The sequence below is a fragment of the Muscardinus avellanarius genome (genome assembly GCF_963383645.1).
Source record: "Muscardinus avellanarius genome assembly, chromosome: X".
NCBI lineage: Eukaryota > Metazoa > Chordata > Mammalia > Rodentia > Gliridae > Muscardinus > Muscardinus avellanarius.
The window spans coordinates 16,696,640-16,713,027 of record NC_137792.1 but is presented as its reverse complement, the minus strand read 5'-3'; the positions used below and the strand labels follow the sequence as shown (position 1 = coordinate 16,713,027).

Sequence of the window (16,388 nt, the reverse complement as noted above, 5' to 3'; positions counted from 1 at the left end):
GGAAGGGGTAAAAAGAGAAGCAAAGTTCTGTCAAGCCCTTATATAAGGACAACTAATCCTACTCATGAGAGCAGAGCTCTAGTGGTTCAATTACCTCTTGAAGGCTACACTTCTGAACATTATTGCATTAGGGATGAAATTTTTCAAAAGGGATTTTTATGGGTACAAAAACATTCAAAATATAGCATACGCTGTGTATACTTTTTTTTTTTAATTTGGAAACAGGGTCTCTTAAGCCAGCGAGGCTGGCTTTGAACCTGTACGATCCTCCTGTTTCCACCTCCCAAGCTTGGGAATTACAAGCGTGCACCACCACAGCTGGCTCACTGTGTATACTTTTAATGATTATATTCATCTGATAGCTATTACACACTGGGGAAATAAACTAAGGATAATAAAATATGAATATGTTTTGAATATTACTAGTACCTTGTTTAGTCTATTAGATAGTTACTTCCACAATTAAGTGTCTATAGTGGTAAAAAAAAAAAGACAAAGATGAATCCAGATTTCTTTTTTTTTTTCTTGGTAGTACTGGAGTGGAACCCAGGGCTATACTCCCAGACCTATTTTATACTTTATTTGGAAACAGGGTCTCACTAAGTTGCTGAGAGTCTCACTAAGTAGCTGAGGCTGGCTTTGAACCTGTGCAATCCTCCTGTCTCAGCCTCCCAAGTGCGGGGATTACAAGTGTACGCCACCACGCCCTGCAAAGCCAGATGTCTTGAATTCTAGTGTAGTGTCCCAAGTTGCTTTGCTAAACAATATCACTTTTAAGAACATTTTTAGACGACCACTAGAAAATTCCCTATATATTTCTAACTAATATATTGAAAATGTATAAATTGACAACACTGGCTCTTTAACACATCTCATAGTAATACTATATATTTTTTGTGGTGCTGGGGATTGAACTCAGGGGAATTCTACCTCCCAACTACACCCCCAGCCCGACACCCCCAGCCTGATTTTGTTGTTCTTTATTTTGAAACAGGGTCTCACTAAGTTGCGAGGGCCTCACTAAGTAACTGAGACTGTACAAGAACCTGCAAGCCTCCTGTCTCAGCCTCCCAAGTACTAGGATTACAAACATGCACCACCATGCCCATCTCATAATAATATTTCATAATATATGCATATTCCATAAAAGGAAAAATATGAATAGAATATTATTTTTCTTATATTTTTTCAGATTAACCAACTTTAATTTTTATTTTAATTGAAACATAACATTGGCACTTATTTATGGGCTTTAGTGTAATAATTTATACTTATGTACAATGTGTAATAATAAAATCAGGGTAAATACCATTTCCATATCCTCAAATATTATTTCTATATGTCAGGAAACTTCAAACTCTTTTCTTCTAGTTATTTTGTAATAGAGTATTAGATCTACTTCCCCTCATTTTCTCCCTCTCTTCTTTCCTTCTTCCCTCCCTCCCTCCCTTTCCTCCTTTCCTTTCTTTCCTTTCTTGTGATACTATGGATTAAACACTGGGCTGCTCTACCTAAGAACAACACCCCCAGTCTTTTTTTTAAAAAAATTTGAAACAGATTCTCACTAAGTTGATGAGGGTCTTGCTCATTTGCCTAGGCTGGTCTTGAACAGGTAATCTCTGTCTCAATATCCCAAGTACTGAGATGGCATGGTGAAACACCATGCCAGCTGCCATTTATATTTTGATGAGAATTGCATTAAATCTCTAGATTTCTTTCAGTAGTATGGGCATTTTAATAATATTATTTTAATCCATGAGCAAGTTGGGACTGATGTCTTTTCATTTTATTGTTTTGTTTGTGCCATATAATTACTTTCACTGGTGTCTTATACTATTTATTTATTTTTTACCTGTTACTTCCTTGGTTACATTTATTTCTGATATTTTCACCATGATCATGTGAGATATATCACCATTGAATACAACACAACTTTCCCTTGTATATACCAGCAGATACCTACAGACTGAGAGAAATCTATCAAAAGCAACAAAGATACAAACTTAATAAACTTGAAATAATGAGAAAGAAGAAGAGCAAGGAAGCAATGAGTTCCCACAACTCCACAATAACAGAACCTGACAACACAGAATTAGAGATCTCCAGAAGAAAAAATCATAAATTTAACAGTAGAAAGGATACAATATTTTTTAAAAGAATTTAGAGAGAGTCTGAAAAAAATATAGGAACAAATAAACAATGAATCTGACCCCCTTAACAAAACTCAAAAGGAAGTTTTGAAGGAAATGAAGAATGCAATCAGTGACATGAAGTCATCAATACAAACTATAACAATAGATTAGACCACATGGGAAATAGAACCTCACTCTTAGAAGATGATCACTCCAAAAATAAATATATAGTATACAATTTAGAAAAAAATTGACAGTGTGAATTGGGCATCAAAGAGATATGGGACCATCTTAAAAGAGCTAACTTAAGAATAATAGGTATAGAAGAGGGAATAAAAGGTGAAAACAAAGGATCAACAATTTTTTTCAAAGAAGTAATATCAGAAAAATTTTCAAACATAGTTAAAATGGTTCGTACAGGAAACTTATAGAACTCCCTTTAGACAAGATAAGAAAAAACAGTTTATCATGCCACATAATAGTCAAATTGATTAATGTAGAAGCCAAGGAAATGATGATAAAGGCAACAAAAGCAAAATACCAAGTGAAATTCAGAGGTAAACCAATTAGAATCATGCCAGATTTCCCAAATTAAGTCATGATAGTCAGGAGGGCTTGAAGCAACATATTACAAACTATGAAAGAAAACAAATTTTGGACAAACATTTTTTATCCAGCAAAACTATCTCTTAAATTCAATGGAGAAGTAAAAATCTTCCATGACAAAAAGAAGCTGGAAGACTTATTTCTTCTAAACCAGCATTAGAGAAAATACTCACATTAACTGTAAAAAACAAATAAGTAATAAATGACAGAACCAGAGAAACAATAACTTCCATCAAACAAACAAGGAAGAACAAACACTACTTTAAACAGAAATTAAGACTCAAATTGTTAGGAATTAAGAATCATCTCTCAGTTTTCACACTGAACATAAATGGTCCCAACTCCCCAATAAAAAGACAATATTATATAATCATTAGATAAGAAATTCTCGGGAAGGGTGGAGAGGGCGGGACTGCGCGGAGTCCATGTGGGCGTGAGCGCCGTGCAGTGCGGGGTCGCCATGGCGGAGCTGCAGCAGCTCAGGGTGCAGGAGGTGGTGGACTCCATGGCGAAGAGCGTGGAGAGAAAGAACATCCGGAAGATGCAGGGCCTCATGTTCCTCTGCAGCGCCAACTGCTGTGAGGACAACCAGACATCCATGCAACAGATGCATCAGTGCATTGAGCGCTGCCATGCGCCCCTGGCTGAAGCCCAGGCCCTGGTGACCAGCGAGCTGGAGAAGTTCCAGGACAGCCCGGCCTGGTGTACCATGCACTGCAATGACAAAGCCAAAGATTCGATGGACGCAGGGAGTAAGGAGCTTCAGGTGAAGCGGCAGCTGGATAGTTGTGTGACCAAGTGTGTGGATGACCACATGCACCTCATCCCAACTATGGCCAAGAAGATGAAGGAATCTCTCTCATCAATTGGGAAATAAAGTCTTTGCCAGTGCTCATCAGGGCTCATAGCAGGAATCTATTTAAAAAGAGAAAAGGGAATCTTAATCTTTTAAGCAATTTTATACATGAAGAAACTAAGGGTGGAAACAAGTTTTAAGGCATAATGTCTCTTGCCTCTAGACACTGGTTCCTTTGTGTTTTGGTCCTAGAAAGTGAAATGGAAAACACTGGTGCTAAAATTTATGTGAAAGTTAGCACAGGAGAGTTTCTAAAGCCTAATTTAATGTGGTGAGTGCTTGACTGGCAGTAGAGATCGCCCTCATACCAAGCCAGAGCCCTTCAAAGCATCAGATGGTACTTAACAGTATAGGTACCTACAGGCTGACAGGTTCCCCCAACCTGCCTATGATCTGATAGTTTGAGAAGATGTTTCTATTTTTCTTTTTCACCAACCTCCTGTTTGCCAGAAGCATTGCCATTACCATTTTCCATAAGCTGTAAAACAAAATCCAGGAAGACACTAATTTAGGAGGGGGAAAATTATTTTCAGGTCTTTATTTTTCTTGGAGTAGATTTAAGATGTGGAGTTGGAAGAGAGAATAAATAAATAAGAACTTGGAAAACCCTGGTTTTCATAGAACATACTGGAATAAAAGCCCAAACCCAGCATGGGTTACTTGGCCCTCTGAGTTAACAGGGGCATCCAGAAGGTCAAAGAACAAGCAGCTTGAGCTGGGACAAGCTAACTCCTTTAGAGCAAAGGAGGGAAAAGCACACCCCACCCTTTACCAAATACCATTTTTGCCTGGAGCTTTTGCAACATGCTATGTTCCTGCCCCAGCATGGTATCTTATCTTTTGGATAAGGACCATGTTGTCTTTTTACCAACTTACTACTTGAAATAATATAGCCTGTTTGCTGTGTCAAGGCTGTGATATATTTTCCTAGTGGTTTGGTTTTAAAGTTTCATCATTTCCCCACTATTGTGTCTTCTTTCTTTGATTCTGGGCAGTGAATATATCTCTTTCTCTGTATGCTTCTCCTTGTTATGTGTGAAATAAATTTAAGATGTAAAAAAAAAGAAAGAAAAAAAAGAAATTCTCTCACTACAAATCAAATGCTTTCTCAATGCATATAAGTTCAGTTATTATTCCAATTCTGTTTCATAAGTGAATAAACCAGTCTTCATGTAGGTCAACTAATGTGGTCATGGTTACCCAGTGAGCAGGTTATTGAACCAGCAGCATTCAAAACTAGTTAGTCTTTAAAGTATTGGTACCGTACCTCTAGAACTTACAGCATTTCATAGTAAGTTAAGAAAAAGAGCTTCTCTGGGGGAATTATAAGCATAAATGTCAATTAGAACAAACCCAATAAAGGTTCCATATTATCTTTACAAAACAGGAAGCTACTAATTTCTATTAAATTGGGCTGATTTGTTTTCTTGTCATAGGTGACTGTTGGGGGAACTGTATAATGCTATTTTATTCATTGGCATGCTTTATGCTTCAGCAGCTATAAATATTAACAGAATTAAAGACTTCAACAGGAAGCTAATGTGAGTGCTGTGAAACCTCTTCTATCAGGTTTTTAGGCTAGGCAGGTTTTTATTTTATTAGAGCCTTGTTAATTTGAAATTTATTGGAAGTATTGATTTGATTCTACCTATTATTCTAAGCATTTGTATGATGTTAGCTTCATTATCTCACTTTGCTATACTTTATAAATGTTTAAAACAGATGAATATGGAGATAAACTATTATACTATTAATGGACCTAAACATGATACAGTATACTTAATATGTATCTTTTTAACCTCTTACAGTCATACTTTGTAATCATTTAAATTTGTCTTTCCTGGACTAAAGATGATATGTTCTCTGTCTATAAAAATGTATTAAATCAAAACTATAATCTCAGTGCTTGGGAAGCTGAGACAGGAGGATCACATGTTTGAGACCAGCCCCAGCAACTGAGAAATATCCTCAGGAACTTAGTGAGACCCAATTTAAAAATTAAAAAAAAACTTAAAAGGGTTGTGGGTATAGCTCAGAAATAAAATGTCCCTGAGTTCAATCTCCAGTGCCACAAAAAATGTATTAAATACAGCCAGGTGTGGTAGCACACACCTGTAATACCAGTACTTGGGAAGCTGAGAGAGGAGGGTTGCAGGTTCCAGGCCAGCCTCAGTAATCTAGACCTTGTTTCAAAATAAAAAAGTAAAATAGGGCTGGGAGTGTAGTTTTGAGGTGTAGTACCTCAGGAGGTTTAATCCCCAGTATCCAAAAAGTACTCAATAAGTACATACTATAAAATATACTACAATAAGCACCTTTAACCTGACAAAGACCTCAGTTTGCTACAAGTCCCTTAGACATACCATTCATGTTTTTCTCCATATGTGTATATTAATACAAGATCCTAAAACCTTCTTATTACTCTCTCGTTATTTTCTCTAAGTTAACACCTTTCAGAACATTTGACTATATTATTTAAAAATTATTTTTCACCAAACTTAAAAGTTTCTTCTCATCAAAGGAAACCATCAACAACCTAAAGAGGAAACCTACAGAATGGGAAAAGATCTTTACCAGCCCCCACTCTGATAGGGGACTAATATCTAGAATATAAAATGAGCTCAAAAGACTCTACACTAGCAAAGCAAACAACCCAATCAAGAAATGGGCAAATGAACTAAATAGACACTTCACAAAAGAAGAGATACAAAGTGTCAATAGATACATGAAAAGATGTTCTATATCATTGACCATCAGGGAGATGCAAATCAAAAATACACTGAGATTCCATCTAACCCCAGTCAGAGTGGCAAGCATAAAGAAATCAAATAACAACAAATGCTGGCGAGGATGTGGGGAAAGAGGAACTCTTTTACACTGTTGGTGGGAGTGCAAATTAGTTCAGCCACTATGGAGATCTGTGTGGAGATTCCTAAGAAAGGTGGAAATAGATCCACCATATGACCCAGCTCTACCACTCCTGGGTATTTTTCCAAAAGAGTTGAATTCAGAGAACTATAGCAACATATGCATACCTATGTTCATAGCAGCATAATTCGTAATAGCCAAAATATGGAACCAACCCAGGTCTCTATCAACAGATGAATGGATTGCAAAACTCTGGGAAATACATACAATGGAATTCTACTCAGCCATAAAGAAGAACAAAATCATACTCTCTGATTGGTCACCTTAATTGCTTCGCTATAGGGCCCTTACTATAACTCGACTTCTTCCTGTTGCCCCTTGCCTCCTAGTTATTGCTGATTAGGGGAAGCATCTGGATTTATTTTCTGCGATATTTCTCTGTGCATGCCATGTAGCAAGTACAGATCCCACTCTTGACAGCCCCAGTAGTGGCCTGGCTACCCGGTCGACTGATCCAGACCTCACTGGCTCAAGCAGCGGCCTTACCTTATGGGAGGCCCCGATTTTGGCCTCGCTGGCCCCCACACCGGCCTTATCCCTTGGCTGGCTCTGATCCTGGCCTCAGTGGCCCCAGCCCTGGCCTTGCCTCACAGCAGGCTCTGATTCCGTTCTCGCTGGCCCCAGAACTGGCCTAACCCCTCGGCAGGCTCCAATCCCGGCCTCGGAGGCCCCAGCACCGGCCTTGCCTCATGGCAGGCTCCGATGCTGGCCGTTGGCCCTGGCACCGGCCTAACCACTCGGCAGGCTCTGATCCCGGCCTTGGAGGCCTCAGTAGTGGCCTTGCCTCACGGAAGGCTCTGATGCCGGCTGCTGGCCCTGGCACCGGCCTAACCCCTCAGCAGGCTCCAATCCCAGCCTTGGAGGCCCCAGCACAGACCCTGCCTCATGGCAGGCTCCGATCCCGGCCTCGCTGGCCCCAGCACTGGCCTAACCCCTCGGCAGGCTCCAATCCCTGCCTCGGAGGCCCCATCACTGGCCTTGCCTCACAGCAGGCTCCGATCCCGGCCTCAGAGGCCCCAGCACCGGCCTTGAAGAGGCTAATTCTTGCATAAGGAATGCAGCTGAATCCTGGGATTTCAGAGAACCCTGAACTCACTAAGCAAATACCCAGTTACCCGATGACTACTCCAGTTCTAGTCAGAACAGAAAGCATATGGTTTAGGGCAAATGCAGATCCAGAATTTTAGTCATAAAGTTATCACTAAATATTCTTGATATTTAACTAAAGTCTTTGTAGTGGTTATTTAACACCTGCACTATAGGATATAAAAGAAACATAGCAAAACAGAAATAGCATGGAATTTCTTCAAGTTGGTATTGAGCTATGGTTAAAATCCTAAAGCTAATGTTATACTTAATGGCAAAAAAAACCCCAAAATAACTGTTTTCCTCTAAGACTGGGAATAATGAAAATGTGTTTTCTCTTATCACTTCTATTCAGCATAATACTGGAAGTTCAAAATGAGACAAGAAAATGTAAAGGCATGAAGTTTGGAGGGAAAAAGAAGTAAGGCTTTCCAAACATGCAGATAACATAATTGTCTATGTAGATGTAAGGATTTACAAAAATATACTATAATAAATCAGCCACTTCAGCAAGGTGGCAATATATAAGCTCCACAAAAAATCAGTTACATTTCTGTGGACTTACAATTAATATATAAAGACTGAAATTTAAAATATAATGGTGACTTCCGGGAAGATGGCGACCGAGAAAAGCGGGGCTTAAGAGCCCTGCTAACAACCAGTCTCCATTACCACAAAATCAGCGCCTTTCATAGCCAGAAAACACCATCACCAGAGAAACAAAAAAATCACCAGGCTCCAGAGAGAAAGCGGACTGAGAACAGATCTCAGAGCCACAGAGGAGATAACCGGCCTTACGCCCGAGGACGCGGCAGCAGTGCCATACTGCCAGCGGCAGCGGCAAATTCACCGGATGGCTACAGCAAGCCGAGGTGAGCCGCTGCAGAACAGCCAGGCGGGATTTCTCCGCGCAGGTAAAATCTAAAGCTCCCAGTGGCTGAGCTCAGCACACGCCGCAGGGATTTAGAGTGGAAATCAAAACCAAGAAGAAATACGCTAGCCTCACGGCCGAGGGCGTAGCAGCGGCACCATATTGCCATCGGCGGTAGCAGCAGAGAATTCACCAAATCCAGTACAGCTACATCTGCGTACTCAAGAAAAGTGAGTCAAACTGTGGGCCACAGAGGAGAAATCCCAGTACTGTACTCCCTGGGACTTGACCCAGTGGGGGAGTGGCGGTGGCAGAGATATCACACCATAGGAGAACGTGCAACCTGGCACCCCCCACAGTCTAAAGCAGCCTCTATCGACTCTCTGGGTCGGAGACTCTCTGATACAACCCAGTAAAGGAGTAGTGGGGTCTGAGATACTACTGACTCGAGATCCAGAACACCTTAAGTGAAGTCATAGTGACCCAAGGGAAGAACCCAGAGAAGGCACAAACTTCCGAAATCATGGGAAAGAGGAATAACACTGGAACAATGAATGCCCACAACCCCACAACATCAGAACCCGATAAAACAGAAAATTAGAGATTTCTAGAAGATCAAATCAGAAAAATAACTGTAGAAATAATAGAGTTGCTTCGAAAAGAACTCAGAGAGAGACAAAAAGAGATAAAGGATGCAATTAATGAAGTAAAGGCCTCAATTCAAAGCACAAACAACCGATTAGACCACATGGAGAATAGAATCTCGCTCTTAGAAGATGATCATTCCAAAAATGAACGCATAGTTTCTAATCTAGGAAAAAATATCCGACAGCAGAAATCTGATATTGAAGAAATATGGGCCCATTTTAAGAGAGCTAACCTAAGAATAATTGGAATAGAGGAGGGAAAAGAAAGTGAAACCAAAGGCATCAACAATCTCTTCAAGGAAGTAATAGCAGAAAATTTTCCAAACATAGAGCAAGAGGTTGGTACCCAGGTCCAGGAAACTTACAGAACTCCCTTAAGACAGGATCGGAGAAGAGGATCCCCATGCCAAATAATTGTCAAAATGACCAAGGTGGAAGCCAAGCAGAGAATCTTAAAGGCAACAAAAACAAAGGGTCAAGTGACATTCAGAGGCAAACCAATTAGAATCACTCCAGACTTCCCAAACCAAGTCATGAGAGCCAGAAGGGCTTGGAGTAACATATTCCAAACTCTGAAAGGAAACAACTTCCAGCCAAAAATTTCTTACCCAGCAAAACTTTCTATCAAATTAGATGGAGAAATAAGAAGCTTCCATGACAAACAGAAACTGAAGGAATTTTTGTCTTCAAAACCAGCACTAGAGAAAATACTCAAAGAGATTAACTACAAAGAAGAAATAGGTAACACACACCAGAACCAGAGAAACAAGATTTTCCATCCAACAGACAACTAAGATTGGTTATCTTTGGAGATTCATTATTTATGTTAGTCTTTTACCTATCTGTAAAGGGTATTGTTTGCCTTTATTGTTGTTAATTTTTAGGATTTCTAGTTGGAATATTAATATACCTTCAGATATAGCATTTGGAAATATTTTATCCTATTCTATTAGTAACTGTTAACTCTGTTTACATTGTCTTTGGATATACAATATTTTTTTTTATTTTTAGGGAGTTTGTATACTCTTCTGTTGACTGTGCCTTTGAAATCATATCCAAGAAATCACTGCCAATTTCAGTGTTGTGAGGTTTTATGACCCAGATTTTCTCCTAAAAGTTTATAGTCTTAAGATTTATATATAGGTCTTTTATCTATTTTGAGTTAATATTTGTATATGGGATTAGGTAAGGGTCCAACTTTATTCTTTTCCATGTAATTATTATGTTTCAACAATATTTAGTTAAAAGATTATTATTTCCACCACCAAATGTTTGTGGAAACCTTGTCAAAAATAACTTGACAATATAGGGAAGAATTTAGGTTAGGCTTTTATTTAACTCCAATGGTTTATATATCTGCCTTTAGAATAGTACTACACTGTTTCAATTATTGTAGCTTTATATGGTTTGAAATCAGAAAATATATATCTTCTAGCTTTGTTCTATTTCAAGATCGTTTTGGGTATCTAGAGTCCATATTCCATATTAGGATAGAGTTTTTTTCTGAAAAATAAATATATAAATATATGATAGTTTCACCTAAAAAAATAGAAAAAAATATGCTCTGGTAAGAAAGAAAGTAAAAAGAAATATTGAAATGTTATCTTTAAGTCATCAAAAGCTTGGTATCAGACAAATGAAACTGTTATGTGAGATTATCATTTTTAATTCTGGATAAATTGCTATAATACTAGATGTCAACCACTAAGCCAATCATGGGAGGGAGGGATGGGGAAAGATTGGGGTGGGGATCGGGTGGGGGCTGACTGGGCGATGTGTGCATGTATGTCTACAAAAGTTTGTATTCCACTATGATGTATGAATACAGTGCACCAATAAAAATAAAATAAAATATAATATAATGGTGTTTACATTCATTTAAAAATCAAATACTATGGTACACACCTATAATCTCAGTACTTGGGAGACTGAGACTGGAGAATAATAGTTTTTTGAGGCTAGCCTCAGCAACTCAGAAAGACTCTCAGCAACTTAGTGATACCCTGTTTCCTAACAATGATACATATTTATGGTCTACAGTATGATTTTTTGAGATGTATATAAAATTTGTGATGATCAAATCAGGATAATTGACATAGTTATTATTTTAAACTTTTGCCATTTCTTTTTGTTTAAGAAACACTTAAAATCCTTTCTTTTATTTATTTAAAAATAAATTATTGTTAACTCTAGCTGCCATGCTGTGCTATTAAACACTAGAATTTGTACGCTCATCTGTGATTTTGTACCTTTTAAACCACCTCTCAATTTTCTCCCTTCCTCCTACCTTTCTCAGAGTCTAGTAATCACATTCTACTCATTACTTCCATGAGACCTTTCTAGCTTCCATATATGAATGAGAAAATGCAACATTTGTTGTTTAGTGCCTGACTTAGATCTAACTTAGCACTGTGTCTGAGAGTGTCCTAGGTAAAAAGCCATGTAAATAGAAAACTTAACATGTTACATCCCCTTCTTATGAAGTTCCTTAGGCTTGAAATTTCACTGTAGAAAAATTTCTAATTAGGTATCATTTAACAATAAAATTAAAAAGTTATCCCCTTAATATCTTTGTTTAACTCTATGCCAAGTACCTCTATAATTAGTTAGCGTTTTACTTAGCAGCATGTTGTAATTTATGATCATGTCTTAACCTTTATTAAAACAATAACCTTAAAATATAATGTTAAATAAACAATTGTTTTTCTTTCTCATAGTGTAGAAATAGTTGAAATTCTTAATAATTCATATTTGATTTGTATTATGTTAAATTTTATTAATTTATTAATTTTACAATATATTTTAATTTTGTTCCCAATAATAAGTAAATCCAATAGTGCTGTTCTTTAATCTTCATCTTTGGATAATGGGCACAAAATACAGTTGGAAAAATTATTTCTGATGTTCTCTAGTATATTAGAGGAACTATAGTCTTCAACAATTTATGATATATTCTAAATTAACTAGAAAAAAGTTTCTAAAGTTTTCTAATGCAGAAATAATAAATAGTTGAGGAGATATAAATGTAAATTACCCTACCTTAATCATTATACATTGCATAAATGTATCAAATTGTCATATTTTGCTCCATAAATATATTCTAATATTATGTGTCAATAAAATAAAATGAGGACACATTATTCTCAAACAATAGTCTCAACAAATGGTGCTGGTATCTATATGCAAAACAATGAATTTGAACCCTTAACCACATCATCCACAAACATTAACTAAAATGAATCATAAACCTAAATATAAAATTTTAACAGCATAGAAATTGGAGAGAAATTATTTTCTTGATAATGGTTTAGGTATGACATCAGTAACAAAAATGCCAAAGAAAACATAAATTGTACAACCACAAGAATAAAATTCACATTTTTGTGTCAAATTCTACCATCAAGTAAAAGGACAAGTCACAGTAAACAAAAATATTTGTAAATAACATACTTAATAAGGGACTTTTATCCAAAATAAAGAATCATACAGCTTCATAGTAGAAAGACATATAATCTAACTCAAATGGGCAAGGAATTGAATAGACCTTTCTCCAAAGTAGATATGTAAGTGAGCAATAAGCACATGAAAGGCTGCTCAACAAGATGAGTCATTAGGGAAATATAAATCAAAACCACAATGGATACCACTTCACACCCACTAAGATAGATATAACCCGAATTGACAGATGAAAGAAAGTGTTAGTGAACATGTGGAGAAATTGGAATCATCAAAAATAACTGGGGAGAATGTAAAATGGTGTAGCTGCTTTGAAAAATTACTTCACAGTGTACCAGAATATGGCACAGTGCTACCACTTTCTGTATGTTCTAAAAGCCTGACAGATTCAAAAGGCACTTATCTATTCAAGTCCTTATTTTCTCAATAGTGGTTTCAATTTTCTTGGATTGTTGACTAGTTGGTCTCCTCAAACAGATAGTATAAGTTAAAGCCCAATCTATTTCCAAATACCTAAATTAAAATAAACTAGCCTAGTCTGACTTCAATTAAATAATGTAGATTTATTTTATGTTTGCATAATTCCCCATAGTGGTGCAAGCTGGGGATGCAGAATGTATTAGAAAGCTGTGTTCCCAGCACTCACCTTTACCAGAGCTTTCCTATCCATACCCCATCCTTCAGTGTTTTACTTGTAATTGCTACATACTCCCAGGTTGAAAGGAGTTCTGAATAGTACCCAACTATTCATTTTGCCCTTCTCTTTTTACTTGGCAATTACTATTTGGATCAGATAAAGAAAATGAGAGGTGGGAGCAGAGATGATCTATTTACAATATATTTCTTTAGACAAAATTAAATTACATTGACTAAAGCCGCTGTAACAAAATACCACAAAGTATGTGGCTTCAGTGTTTTTCTCACAGTTCTAATGACTGAGTCTAATATCAAGTTTTTCACCAGACCCTGTGCCCTCTGCAAGCTATAGAGAAAGTTCTGTTCCATGTCTTTCCCCTAACTTCTGATGATTGTCAGCAATCCTTGGAATTTTAGAAGCATCATTCTGATCTTTGCCTCCATCTTCTTGTGGCATTCTACTGTCTGTGTCCTCTTCTTATAAGGATACCAGTTATATGAGATTTGAAGCTCAACTTAATCTAGTATAGCATCATCTTTATTAATTGCATTTGTAATGATGATTTCTAGGTTATGTTACATTCACATGTTCGAGACATGAATTTTCTGGAGTCACTATTCATCCCTGTACAAACAGTAATATGTGCAATAAATAAGCTGCTATCTAGGTGTGAGTGCATGTAAATGCATGTGTAACATAAAATTTGGGAGCAGGTCGAGAAGGAGTAGATATATCTTCAAAGTGTATCACTGAATGAGTGCTTTCTTTGCTCAAGTGCTACCCCATCATTTGACCCTTCAAATAACCCTGGGATATTGAATACTGTTATCTCAACTCTACAAATTGAGATTGCAGCCAACTGCCCAAGGACATAGTGTTGTTAGGAGGTTCAGCTTAGATTCAAATGATGCCTGTCTGCTTCCAAAAGCCACCATGCTAAACACTAATCCCTACTACTGTACACAGTTAAGGGGAAATTATAGGTCTCAATTATTAAGTAGAATGAGGAAAAGAGGAAGTCCATGATGATAAAAGTTCAAAATTGCATGAATGGGGCTTAGCTGGCACAATAAACAAATGTTAAAAAGGAAAGGAATAACACCTGGCATGGTGTAGATTTTTCTTTTGTTTTCATCGTAGAAGGAAGTAGGGGTGGTAAATGGTAGTCTAGATTAAAATGTATATGGATGAGAATTTTTATCACAAGGCAAAAATTTGTGGTCAACAGTATACTTCAGTTCTACACAGAATCATTTTTCAATACTAGGCAACTAAGTACTTTGCATTTGATTCAGAAGCTACAGTCAGGCATAAAGCCACCTGCTTTGAGTGCTGCATGTCACCACAACAAATCTTTTTCTCACTCAAACAATGTCATATTGGTTTTGCTTGTGCAAATTCATTTAAAATGTATTAATTATAAAAGGATGAAAAAAGACATTCTCCATGTTTGTGTTTGCCTTTCCTAATGAAATATGTGCAGCTGGATCTAGCATCTACCATTTGTTCATGTCTAATCAGAAGCCACTGTCCTCAATTTAGCTTTGTTTCAGCCATTGCATGCTGTGTTCTATGCAGTATTTTAGCTGATTTTGTGCCTAGATGAGTCATTCTTCTGGTGACTTCTTTTTATTAAAGCTATTTGTAAAAATCAACAACCACCACAAAAAAGCATGCTGGGTTGGTTTGTTACATTAAGAATTATTTGCAAGAATAAATATGGTGATTCTAGTAAAATATGTTAATAGAAAGTGCACAAAAATTTTTCATGTTGCTCAAAGCAAAACAAAAAAATCTGTGAGGTAACTTGAAGGACAATGAGAAACATAGTTGGTGGAATTCATTTTTTCAGTACGGAAATTGAACCCAGGGGCATTCTACCTCTGAGCTACACCACCAGACCTATTTCTTACACTTTATTTTAAAACATGATCTCACTAAGTTGCAGAGGCCCTCACTATGTATCTGAGGCTGGTTGTGAGCCTGAAATCCTCCTGTCTCAACCTCCCAAGTACTGGTATTACAAGTGTGTGCCATTATGCCTGGCTGATGATGAAATTTTTAATTTATTTTTTATTTTTTATTATTTTATTTTATTTTTTAAACAAATTTTTTGAACATAAATGGTATACATTTAAACTATATTTGGTGCCCTCTCACCCCCACCCCCGTTTTCCCTTCCTCCCTCCCACCAATGGTTGTCCAGGTTAACTATGTCATATTCATAATTTTACACATATTCAGATGTAGGTCCTCATTAATTGATGATGAATTTTTTAATGCTTGAAAATATACCTACAAGCGTGTGCCACCATGCCTGGCTGATGATAATTTTTTTCAGTGCTTGAAAATATACTTAATTTTTTTCTGGTTGTATTTACATTATACAGTATAAAATAGGTTTAATGTCTATCATTACAGCATATTAAAAGTAATATTTGATAATATAAAATTGCTTGTAATTCAGAATATTCTATTAATAGAGACTCAATTAGCATTTAAGAAAAAGCCAAGGAGGGAGTGATGTGGGGACTGGGTGGGGGCTGGCTGGGTGATGTGTGCATTAATGCCTACACAAGTTTTTTACCCCAGTATGATATATAAATACAATGCACCAATAAAATTTTTTAAAATATACTTCAGATCTTTATTACCATTTTATTTGCAATTATTTTTATTTTTTTGAGTACTGGGGATTGAACCTAGGGAAATTGTGCTTCCAAGCTACACCCTCAGACCTATTTTTCATTCCTTACTTTAAAACAGGGTCTCACTGAGTTGCAAAGGACCTCACTAAGTAACTGAGGCTAGCCGTGAACCTGTAGTTCTCCTGTATTAGCCTCTCAAGTACTGAGATTACAAGCATGTGCCAGCCTGCCCAGTTGCAATTCCTTATTAAAATATAAAATTAAAAAAATTTAAGAGAATAACCATAGTACAACTAGGGTATTTATTCATACCCTATTCTTTGGGCAGATAGTTTTGGGAAAGAAAAAAATTGTATTTTCTGTAAGTCTCTACCTATTCATATTTCTTATTTGATGTTTTTTAAAAATTACTAACCTAAAATGAGTACCTTCCAAAAGATATTGGAAATTATTTGCCAACCATGACTTTAGAAGCAGTTTACAGTTCCTAGAATTGCCCCATCTAAAATAAGCAGGTCAAA

General features: G+C 36.9%; 1 protein-coding gene across 1 annotated transcript; it reads left to right on the top strand.

Moving 5' to 3' along the window:
- Positions 1-3,198: 3,198 nt before the first annotated feature.
- Positions 3,199-3,615, top strand: LOC308279234 (protein FAM136A-like; the record flags this gene model as incomplete). Its single annotated transcript, XM_080719242.1, has 1 exon — positions 3,199-3,615. One exon carries the CDS (start codon positions 3,199-3,201, stop codon positions 3,613-3,615), a length of 417 nt encoding a protein of 138 aa, XP_080575368.1.
- Between the last annotated feature and the right edge of the window lie 12,773 nt (positions 3,616-16,388).